General features: G+C 37.7%; 2 protein-coding genes across 5 annotated transcripts in view; one reads left to right on the top strand and one right to left on the bottom strand.

The window, feature by feature from the left end:
- Positions 1-520: 520 nt before the first annotated feature.
- LOC113210331 (TRAF-type zinc finger domain-containing protein 1) lies at positions 521-6361 on the bottom strand. 3 transcript variants are annotated; one of them, XM_026428283.2, is made up of 11 exons: positions 6132-6360; positions 5638-5830; positions 5347-5539; positions 5139-5255; positions 4807-5045; positions 4331-4717; positions 3653-3715; positions 3447-3555; positions 2548-2608; positions 2383-2474; positions 521-2115 (listed from the first exon to the last, which is right to left on the bottom strand). In XM_026428283.2, exons 1-11 carry the CDS (start codon positions 6161-6163, stop codon positions 1928-1930), a joined length of 1674 nt encoding a protein of 557 aa, XP_026284068.1. In that variant the 5' UTR covers positions 6164-6360; the 3' UTR covers positions 521-1927. The 3 variants fall into 3 exon arrangements, with proteins under 3 accessions (XP_026284068.1, XP_026284069.1, XP_026284070.1); XM_026428284.2 differs by having other exon boundaries at positions 3671-3715; XM_026428285.2 differs by having other exon boundaries at positions 1863-2115; positions 2405-2474; positions 6132-6361.
- A 222-nt stretch (positions 6362-6583) lies between these two features.
- LOC113210327 (AP-2 complex subunit alpha) overlaps positions 6584-11699 on the top strand; it is a gene marked incomplete in the record, with an annotated part of 8731 nt that continues 3615 nt past the window's right edge. Inside the window, 15 exon segments of one of the 2 annotated variants that reach the window (XM_052267888.1) lie at positions 6584-6742; positions 8079-8161; positions 8248-8459; positions 8544-8737; positions 8816-9047; positions 9141-9249; positions 9328-9478; positions 9555-9723; positions 9811-9948; positions 10022-10204; positions 10285-10416; positions 10498-10695; positions 10772-11124; positions 11239-11368; positions 11462-11600. In XM_052267888.1, the coding sequence (XP_052123848.1) occupies positions 8098-8161; positions 8248-8459; positions 8544-8737; positions 8816-9047; positions 9141-9249; positions 9328-9478; positions 9555-9723; positions 9811-9948; positions 10022-10204; positions 10285-10416; positions 10498-10695; positions 10772-11124; positions 11239-11368; positions 11462-11600 (2404 nt within the window). 2 annotated transcript variants of the gene reach the window in all.

Raw genomic sequence — 11699 nt, 5'->3', positions numbered from 1 at the left:
CGCCGCGGGCTGCGCAAACAGCCACCCGCGCCCCGTCCCCCCGCCGCCATCCCGTCCTTGACTTCCCCCTGGACCCCCCGCTACACCCTCAACGAGGATGGCGATAGAACGGCAGTTTTCTGACGCAGCCCCCGCCTTCCTGGGCTGGCTCGGGCCACCACCCCCTAGGGGGGCTGCGTTCGGAAGCGCCACTCGTCCGCCCCGCACCGGAGCGAGCTCCGGAACTTGTTCCATGCCGTTGTTGTAGGGGAGTGAGATAAGCGCGATTCGATCGCGAACGTACCCCTCTCGGACGAACAAGCGCCGGCCCGACCCGAATGCGGTTCGGCCCCCGCTCGCCGAGAGGAGGGTACGCTCGCTACCCGACAGGAGGGGTGTGGAACAGTGTCTTGCAGTTCCGTATGATTGGGGAGTTGGCCTCTGGATCCAACTGAGGGGAACACTCCTCATGCAAGGTTGTCTCCTGCCTCCTGCCATACACCGCCTTGAGGCATGTCCCGAATAAATGAGGAAAAGAGCGTTGTCTCAACTGATAAACTAGATTTTAATTCATACTTTCACTATGATACACAGTACCAAAATGTCATAACCCTAATCATGGTCTATCTTATGACTGACCTATGAGCTAGTACAGGGTCAATAGTTGACAAGGAGAGGTTTTAAGAGACAAGAAGATTTACAACTATCACAATTCCCTTGAGCTACCTCTATGTCAAATCAGGTATACAATGTATGATGATGCTGACAAGCATTATCTTCACAGGATAATACCAGTCTTATAAAAAAGATGCCACAGGGATAAGTTCACAGCACACAAATTTCACACATCGCCAGAATAAGAAATTAATGAAAATAAAAATGTCCAACACCCAAGAAGATGACAGAGCATTGCAATAAGCACAATTAAAAGATGCCTGCTATCCCACAACACAGCAAAAAAGGGGGAGCTTGTAGATGACTATTTTCCTAAATAGAAACAAAGATAGCTTCTTTAAAAAAGCTTGTTTTCTGGTTCAGAAGAATGTGAATAAAATACCTAAATAGATTGATTTATGCATAAAACTGTCTATACTTCTTAGGTAAGCGATGAAGTTAAATCTTCAAGGTCACACTTCTTCTTGACTAATGTCCAATTTGAAACTGAATACCATAAATACAATCTACAAGAATATGCTGCATGCATGCAGCAGGCATAATACTGGTCATCTTCATTGAAACAAAACAATAAATATAATAAGAGCGTTGTGACATTCTAAAATAGTTAAAAAATGGTTTGGCTGTTCAATAATTATTTGAAGCAGCCTTTAAATTCTGAACACCCACACATCACTTCAGTATTTGTAAGTCTGGCTTATCACAAAATGATGTTTCCTTTCATTTGAAAGAAAAAATCCATAAGTATTACAAGGCAATTCAAGTAGGCAAACAAGTGTTAAAAGGCCAAAGCACTTTTTGGTTTCTCTAATCTTCATTAAATTATAACAGAGCTGATTAAGCACAACAATGACAGGTGGAGAAATACCTAAATAGAAACAAGAATCAATAATCGCAAATTAGACCTCATTGCATATTATCAAGAGTAGATGACAACTGGTGCCACAAAATGCATTTATCAGATTAGGAAAATGTCTATAAAGAAAACAAGGATGGAATGCTATGCAATGAACGGTAGGCAACATCACAATTAATGGTAATTTTCCACCTGGCTTAATATGTACAAAAATTATCACCTGTATTACCACAAAAAAGACAATAACCCGTTTTAGATATAATAATAAGTTACTACTTGGTCATTTCAGTAATACAGAAAAAGTTTCAAACTTTTGAGACAGAGACATAAAAGATCAGCATAAAAGTGCCCCAAAGAGTAAATGTACAATCTGGTCACCAGGAGCCAGAGAGTAATTTTTCTATGAAACACAAGAATTTATTCATCATCATCATCATCATCATCATCATCACCACCATTTTGATCCTTAAGATTGTTACGAATTTGATACCTCTGATTACGATCACCATGGGAATTTACATTACCCTTGTCAGCTAACAATCTTGAATGGTTCCCCATCACTGCGTTGGAGGGTCTGGCGCTCTGTACTTCTTGGTTGACTTTGCCTGTGAGGAAAAATTAGAATTATAAAGCTGTTCTCTAATGAAATTGAAATAATTGTTAACAAAATAAAAAGTTAAGCTGCCAAGATGATTTTGATGAACATTTTTTAGATCACACAACAAACAAGCATTTGTATTTGTAGTAGAAATGAAATTTATAATGGAGGGCCAAGTGAGGAAGAAATGATTGTAAGGTAACTTGAAATAGTTTAAGCAGCATGTTCTACTTTGTTTTGTTTTTTTAAATGTAGTTAGTAAACAAATACACACGAGCAATGTTTAGTTTTCCTGCCTTCTGTTTAGGAATGGCTCCAGTAGCTGATGTTGGTCTTGAATCACTATCATCACTCCATTCGCTAGCCCTGGAAATCAAATTGATTTTGTAGAAGCTTTTCTTTGTCTTATTGAAGAATTACATTGTAATGTAGTACTTACACTGTAAAGTTGCCTCGTAAATCATTATAAGAATTTGAAATGTTACTCTTACCGCGAGCACCTGTAAATTTATAAATGTATAGATAATTGTAGCTGTTTATATAACAACCATATTTTCTGTCAGGACATTGGTTTAAACTCTGACTTAAGAGGCTAATCAACAGAGCAAAAGAAATGAGAGGGTAGTATGAGCAAGCACCTGAATCATTTGCAGATGACTTTGATTGGGGGGATAATTGTACAATCGGCATGATAGAATGCTCTGGTACTGACGGATGTCTTCCAGTATGTAAATGATTACATTCAGTTTCAGTGAAAGAGCATTCACACTTCCCATAGCTTTTGAAGGTAATAGAATCGAGTTTAGGGGTGCTGCTCAGTGGTTTTGATCTGTAAAATGAGCTTAGGGACAGTAATTCTTGATTCATTCTGGGATTTTGACCGGTAAAAGTTTTTCCAGTTATAACGTAATTAGATGTCTGAATTTCATCCCTCTGTGTCCTCTTTACAGAAAAGTTTTCCTTAGTACAGTCTTCAGTTGCAGGTTTTCTTTGAGTTATGGTCTGGTTAGGGGAGGTAGAACGAGAACAATAGGTGGGACGACTAATGGAGGCATGTTGTTTCACAACACCAGGAATTTGAAGGGGTGTCGTCTTTCTCCTCAGGTGATCCACATCTAAAATTGGAACACCTTTAAAAGGGTACTATCAAAAGACCTTTAATTCACTAGAAAACATTCCAGTGGTAATTAAACAACAAAATTAATAGAGCAATTATGCAGTAATTTTTAAAGGATACCTTGTGCACTGGCATTAATGGTACGGGATGGAAGGGGCTTACAATTTGTTTTTGGTGTAGTATTCTTAATTTGACAGCTTAAAACTACTGAAGATGCTTACCATTGCTCTGTTGCTCGGCATCAACAAAAGTATTATAATCAGATTCATCAAATTTCCGTGATCTATGGTGCATTTGAGATTCCTGTGGCTTTTTAACAGACACACCATCCTAAAGGAGGAAAGAATTAAGTTAGATAGTTTAAAAGAATTATGTAAATGCAAAATTTTAAACAAATAACTCCTATTAGCAGAAATAAACAAATTACTTTATTTTCTGGCCACACCTCTTGAACTTCTCGAAAACTCTTGGGGTGATATTCACAAACATCCTGGATAGAGAGAAAATGCAGAAAATTTAGTATACTAAAATTTATCTAATTTCAGATAAGTTAATGTTAGGGTTTCAGCTAGGTGGCAGGATTAACCAAGGCTCAGCAAGTTTGGTCCAATTGAACCATTAGTTGAACCTCAAATTGCGCAGAATTCAGATTGTGAACAGTTCTCTTTTACACTCTTTGTTTTTCTTTCATAGTATTTTTTTCCCCGTCACCAATAGTGGAGGAATGGCATATTTTAATTTTCTCAGAATATGTGCTAGATGGAGTGGCATTTGCTGTTGTTGCCCTTGCACTTGTTACTTTGATAAATACAACAGGAAATAACACCCCAATAAATCTTGCAAACAAAAAGAAAAATGTATCACTTTTATAAATAAACATAAGAAAGAAACCATTCTTTTTCTTTTTTTCAAACCCTTCAATCTCTCAATGTCAGCTTACTGAACCTAGCTAGGAAAGAAAGTGGCTAGCCCTAGGATTGGTCTGGTCTATCATAGGTTCAGGCACCTTATCCTAGGTTTAACCGTCCACCTAACTCTGACCATAACAAATGTGTGTCTAGATTTCACATCAAATCTCTTTAGTTTAAATAAAACAAATACGTACTTGATGCTCTAGCAGAAGACTTGGGGGGTAGCCATCTCCACAAAATTCACAGGGTAGGAGATAAATACCTTCTTCTTCCAGATCCTCTCTCAATGCTGCCTCACTTCCTTCATCAACACCCGTTTTTCGATCAGCAACACTGTGATTTCTTCGCCTGTCAGTATTCCCCTCATCAATTGCATTTCTCCGAGTGTCAGTAAATGCTCCAATTTGACGTACACGTTGTTTCGGGATTTCGTCAGGGACTTGGCTTCCAAGATTTAGATCTCCCTCATCACCTTCATTATCACTATCATTGGTCACTAAACCAGAATAATGTTTCTTACTACTTTCATTGTGACTCTTTTTGCCTCTTCCAAAACTAGTTAAGTCCATTCTGCAAGCAGTCTGCAAAGTAAGACCAATACCAATTGCTGTTTGAGTGAACATAAATACAAATTTGACATGACTTAAGGTAATTTTCAGGGATGACATACTTGATGAAGAATCAATTGATTAACAGGTATCATAGCCTCACAAAATTCACAAGGCAGAGCTACCAAATCTGTAGAATCTTCCATAACTTCTTGATATGGTGGAGGAGACCTGGAGATTGTTCTCTGAGGCCGATCAGAGATTGGATATGCCACACCTGGATAGGCAGCAGGTGCAATTACTTTTTTCTTCTTCATGAGGTTTGCAAACAAGCTATGCATGTCATCTACTTCATCTTCATCTGATAAAAAAAGGTAAAAATTAAAAAAAAAATATGTAAAAAGCCAGGTTTAAAAAAAAAAATGATTCAGGTAAATAATGAGAGTATGCTTACCGCCAATATCAAACTTCCCGGTATATAGTTGAGGTTTTTGATTGTTATTTGATTTAGCTGGTCTCGAGCTACCACTCTCAAGGTCATTTTTTATCCAAGTTGCAATTGGACCTGGTTCTTTAGATTATGAAGATATAGATAAGATATATAGATTTTGACAACCACTTCAAAATAATATATATATATATATGGAGATAAAGCAACCCACCATCATCTAATTTCAAAAATCCATGATTGGAATCAATGTGCAATTGTTCATATTTGAGCATCACATATTCTCCACAGTCTTCACATTTCTTTGTGCGACTACCACAGTAATTTTCATGATCATACATTTCACTTGCAGGTAGCTCAAGTTCACAGAATGGACAGTGCTGTTGACGTGAGATACAGGCTGTTTTCTGTAGATATAAAAGGAGTAGAAACACAGGGGGGTGTAAAGTGCAAGACGTGTGGTCTTGTTACAAGTATAGTGTCCAGGGTAAAAACAATTTCCCACCTTATGAGCTTCTAGTTGCGGTCTTTCAACAGCCATGTGACAATCAGGGCAATTCACTTTAGCATGGAACTCTGATTCATGTTCATCCATTGCGGAGCGAGGAACAGCTTCACCACATTTCTCACATTTTGTTAGATTGCGTTGACAGTGAAGACTGTGAATGACAAAGTTGCTAGCTGCAATTGGCCGTTGGCTGAAAAAAAAGGAAAAATATGGCCAGTTAACAAATAATCTTAGAATTGGAAAGATAAAGGATCTGAGAATTCGTAATTAATTCAAAATAAGAGAGATAAGGGCAGGGGGAATAGCCCTAAGAATAAAAAGGTTGGATGATATGCTTATGGTGAACAAACCATATTAAACATTATATCCTGACAATTCAAATTCCTACGGGTAGATTTAAGTAACAACTTCTTCCTTTCTTTATTAATCAAATTAGGTTTAGAAATTAAACGGCTTAACCTAAAGATTAGAATTATTGCTGTCAAGATTACCAATTACTGCAGAGAGATGTACTTTCTTCCATGGTTGTCAATCCCTAGAAACTAGACAGATGGTGAGGGCCACTCTGAATAACGCGAAAGAATGTCAAATTGTAGATATGTGCACAATGTTCTTTAAATCACAGACGAATTACACGACAATTCTCAAGATTTCTTCAGCACCCAACACCTAACGATCACATTCACCGAGTTTCCCCAAGAAACAATTGGCATGCAGAAGAAAAAGAAGAAAAAAAAGACGTGCCTTTACGAAAAATTTGTTGATGAAAATAAGTACAGTCGCGTAGCATCTCAAAAGTATGCGATGATGTCTAAAAATAACTGTTCCAGCATGGAGTCTGGACTTATTTTCAGTTGTTAACTAGGGCAATACGCCATAATCGAGAAAAAAGCAACACTGTCATGAAAAAAACTAATTGTTCACAAAGACCAGTTCCTGACCGATATTGGAATTCTTAGCATGGAACACCCCCAAGTGGGTGGAAGCTAGATCTGCAAATGGCGACAACCGTCGTGTACTCGGATTAGAAGAGAGGTTCGAAGGATCTTTTGGCAGTGTTGGTGAATTTGTTCATCACACTAAAGTTGCACTATTTTGTCGAGTGAGTGCCACTTTTTCTCGTCTAGTTACGGAATGAAAAATCCCCGTCCTCGCTTAGAAATTGACTGGCAAAAATCATTCAAGGGGGAGGAACTCCGTGAAGATTCAGCGCCAAGTTGTTCATTCATTCAATGTATCCCAATGAATTGACTCTCGCCCAATAGTCTGTCGTTGACGTGCCGTGCCAGCTAACTTCCATTCTTGGCCAGCCGGTGGGATATGTCATCTTTTCTTCGAACTCGTCCCCGTGGCGGCTGCTGTAAATTTGTCAACGTATGATCATTTCATGTATGTCGTGCATTTGACCGGGACAAGCGGCTGTCAAGCAGACTCAATTTGAAGTGTGTGTCAACTCTCAAGATTAATTAAGGACCTCTCTGTCTTTTAAGACGAAGCGTGTCGTCATTTCATCTCTAAATCGGTCGGCAATGTTGCCTAAGGTTCTGTCAAAGTGATCCTGTTGCGTTGATCATTCTTTTCAAATACTCGTTCCCGGCGAATTAACATCTTGTACGCCCATTCTGGGTGTATTTTGCCTCCATCCTAGATAAGTTCATGCCGTTTCTTCTTATCGAAGAGGCCCGTATTAAATTTTTACGATATTTAATCATGTGTCAAACGTCATCTGAAACCCTTTCTAACCTCAATCTGTCAGAATGAAAAAAAATCAATACATCTGGTTAATCAGATTTATCCCTGTTAGTTTTAAACTTTTTATGTTATAAAACTATTTTGCCAGTGAGTTTTCTTACAAGAGAAGATATTTGCATGCAGTTCTCAATGTTTGTCTTTTCGATGATACTTAAGTATAATGAACTCAATTTATTAATTTTGTGTTATTTGATCAACAACCTAACATCTTGCTTAGTTACTGGTGTTTTTAATCCTTGTTACAAAGTAATAACTATCAAACTCTTTTTGAAAATTTCTAATTCTTGAATATGTGTGAGGCAATTATTTTATTTTTTAGAACACTTGTGTGGATTGTTATTTGCTATTCAACTGAAATTTAAATATTGACTTTGTTTTTTATTAACAATCATCTCTGCTCCACAAACTGTGGTAAAGTGGGTGTATTCTGGTTTATTTTAAGTCGCAATACTAGCTTGACCTAAGTGTGTCCTTCATTTGGCAGTGAATGATGAACTTCTAGTTTGGCTCAAAGTTGCCCAATCTTTATGGTGCTATCAATATTTTTTTCCCATGCTCATGTTTTTGCACTATGTGCTCCTAAAGTTTGTTTGAGGGTTGATTGAGTTTACACCCACTGTAGATATCTTTAATAATTTTGTCTGCAAGACTGACCAGCTTATTTGAATCTATCATCTCTTTTACAGCCCCAAATAAAGTGCAACCATGCCTGCAGTCCGGGGCGATGGAATGCGCGGCTTGTCTGTGTTTATATCAGACATTCGAAACTGTAAGTAACCATTTATTAAAGCAAATTACTTGCTATGAACTGTCAGTTTCAATTATTGGTCTCTAAAAACTATTCCTCATTTGTAGGTAAAAGCAAGGAATCAGAAATCAAGAGAATAAATAAAGAATTAGCAAATATAAGAAGCAAGTTTAAAGGCGATAGAACATTAGATGGTTATCAAAAGAAGAAGTATGTTTGCAAGCTCCTCTTTATTTTCCTGCTTGGACATGACATTGACTTTGGACATATGGAGGCAGTCAATCTGTTATCATCCAATAAGTACTCTGAGAAGCAAATTGTAAGTAATTAGACCAGAATTCAGTCACAAAATATTCTTTAAAAATTTCTTTCCAATTTTTGCAACATATTTCTTTATTTTTAGGGTTATTTGTTTATATCGGTGTTGGTCAACACCAATAGTGATTTAATCAAACTAATTATTCAAAGCATCAAAAATGATCTGCAATCTCGCAACCCTATCCATTTGAACCTAGCTATGCAGTGCATTGCTAACATTGGTAGCAAAGAAATGGCAGAAGCCTTTGGTTATGATATCCCCAAGCTGCTTGTATCTGGGTGAGTAATCAATAATTGTAATAAATACAAGACCAATTGTTTTTGTACCCTGCCAACTTACTTTGCGTTTCCTTACAGGGACACTATGGATGTTGTGAAGCAGTCAGCTGCACTTTGCCTGTTGCGACTATTTCGCACTTCTCAAGAAATGATACCTAGTGGAGAATGGACATCGCGCATCATCCATCTACTGAATGATCAGCATATGGGTGTGGTGACTGCTGCCACTTCTCTTATTGATGCCCTTGTGAAGAAGAATCCAGAAGAGTACAAAGGCTGCATTAGTCTTGCTGTTTCTAGACTTAGTCGAGTAGGTTTATCAGGACCAATTTCCTGTTTTTTAAATAGTTGTTGAAATCTGTTCTCTATTAATAGTGTGATTCCAACCTATTCCATTCTTCAGATTGTAACTGCCAGTTATACAGATCTTCAAGATTACACTTATTACTTTGTTCCTGCTCCATGGCTTTCTGTCAAGCTGTTGAGACTGTTGCAAAATTACTCACCACCAGGTAAAGTGCTGTAATTTAATTGTATTACTTGCATAAGTTCCTTCATTGAACTTAAAACTCATTTTTTAATTGTTTTAGATGATCCTGGTGTTCGTGGCAGACTGAATGAATGCCTTGAAACTATCCTAAATAAGGCTCAAGAAGCACCAAAATCAAAGAAAGTTCAGCATTCCAATGCCAAAAATGCTGTTCTCTTTGAGGCTATAAGTTTGATCATTCATAATGACAGGCAAGTAATTTTTCAACAAATGAAACTGGGTTTACTATTCATCAGAGGTATATTATAACTGTCTTTTAATTTTCAGTGAGCCAAATCTTCTTGTGCGGGCGTGCAACCAACTTGGGCAGTTCCTGTCCAATCGTGAAACAAATTTGAGATATCTTGCTTTGGAATCAATGTGTTTACTTGCCACTTCCGAATTCTCCCATGAGGCTGTGAAGAAACATCAAGAAGTTGTCATCCTTTCAATGAAGGTTCTGTCATGCTTTGTTAATTTTTATCATGAGTGGTTTCAAAATGCTGGTGATGACTAAAGAAAAGTATCTTTCCTATGTTCTCAGATGGAGAAAGATGTTTCTGTTCGTCAGCAAGCCGTTGATCTCCTTTATGCCATGTGTGATAAGACCAATGCTGAAGAAATTGTTCAAGAAATGCTGAACTACCTGGAAACTGCGGACTATTCTATAAGAGAGGAAATGGTATGTTATTGCTATCTTCTGAGGACCTTTCAATATTGTTTGCCAATGTAACATTTTTGCTACTTTCTTACAGGTCTTAAAAGTGGCTATCCTTGCTGAAAAGTATGCCACTGATTACACTTGGTATGTAGATGTTATTCTTAATTTGATCAGAATAGCTGGAGACTATGTTTCAGAAGAAGTGTGGTATCGAGTCATTCAGATTGTCATCAATCGGGATGATGTTCAGGGATATGCTGCAAAAACAGTTTTTGAGGTATAGTTTGTATTTTTTATCTCCTTCAATTCTGTTCAATTATTTTTACAAGTTTTACCATCCATCTCCATGTTTTTCAGGCTCTTCAAGCTCCTGCATGCCATGAAAACATGGTTAAAGTAGGTGGTTACATCTTGGGTGAATTTGGTAACCTAATTGCTGGTGATCAACGTTCCTCACCCCTTGTCCAGTTTCAATTGTTACATTCCAAGGTACTTTGGCAATTCTATCATCCCTACTTATTTGATTTTCCTGTTAGCTAGCCTAATGTTTGTGTCTTTTTGAATTTCTAGTATCATCTTTGCTCTCCAATGACACGAGCTCTTTTACTCTCAACTTATGTAAAATTTGTTAATCTGTTTCCTGAAATTAAACACAACATTCAAGAGGTATTTAAACAGCACAGCAACCTTCGTAGTGCTGATGCCGAACTCCAACAGAGAGCCTCAGAATATCTTCAACTCAGTGTCATTGCTTCCACTGACGTCCTTGTATGTATTGACATGATTCTTTTGGTCCATCTTGTTTTTTGGATACTCTCTTTAATTTACTTTGGTCTTTAACCAGGCAACAGTTTTGGAAGAAATGCCTGCATTCCCAGAGCGGGAGTCATCAATTCTTGCTGTGTTAAAAAAGAAAAAGCCTGGTCGTGTGCCAGAAAATGAAATTCGGGAGGGCCGTAGTCCAAATCCAGCCCCTACTGGGAACCACACTGAAGCTGTTTCTCACTCAAAACCTTCAGCAGTTTCTGCTAATGCATCTGCCGATCTTCTTGGGCTCTCCACCCCCCCTTCAAGTCAGCCAACTGCCCCAAGTAACACTGGTATGCTTGTGGATGTCTTGGGAGACATGTATGGAGGCCAACAGCAAACTCAGCAGAATAATAGCTTTGCTGCTGCACAGTCTTACAATCCCAAGAAGTAGGTGTTGTCCCTTTAAAAAAGAAATTAGTCTAATGTCTTTACTTGATTTAAAATCCTTAAGCCCTTATTAATTAAATTTAATTGCTTTCATGTGCTATTTTTATTTTCCAGGTTTGTTTGTAAAAATAATGGAGTCCTATTTGAAAATGATCTTGTTCAAATTGGAGTGAAATCTGAGTTCAGGCAAAATTTGGGCAGAATTGCTCTCTTCCATGGAAACAAGACTCCTTTCCCTCTTCAGGTGTGTAGTTTAACAGACCCATAGTTTTCACTTTCATCCCTTTTCATTAAAAAGACTGTAATTTCAACTCTGAAACATTACAAAAATTTGCAGAACTATGAAACAACCATATCAAGTCCAGGAGACCAAGCTAGTAAATTGGTTATTCAAGTTAAACCTATGGATCCTATTCTTGAGGCAGGAGCTCAGAAATTGCAGGTGTTAAATGGTGAATGTGTTGAAGATTATGTAGGTAAGTGGTTGAAATTCAAATGAGTGATGAGCAAAGCTCTGTGTCAAGATCTGGTTTTGATATCTAAATTATCAATTATCTAATCTTTGTTTTTTTTTT

Source organism: Frankliniella occidentalis, unplaced genomic scaffold (genome assembly GCF_000697945.3).
Source record: "Frankliniella occidentalis isolate FOCC.00 unplaced genomic scaffold, Focc_3.1 Scaffold60, whole genome shotgun sequence".
In the NCBI taxonomy this organism is placed as follows: Eukaryota; Metazoa; Arthropoda; class Insecta; order Thysanoptera; family Thripidae; genus Frankliniella; species Frankliniella occidentalis.
The sequence above is the reverse complement of the archived record's forward strand: the minus strand, read 5'-3'. Positions and strand labels throughout refer to the sequence as shown.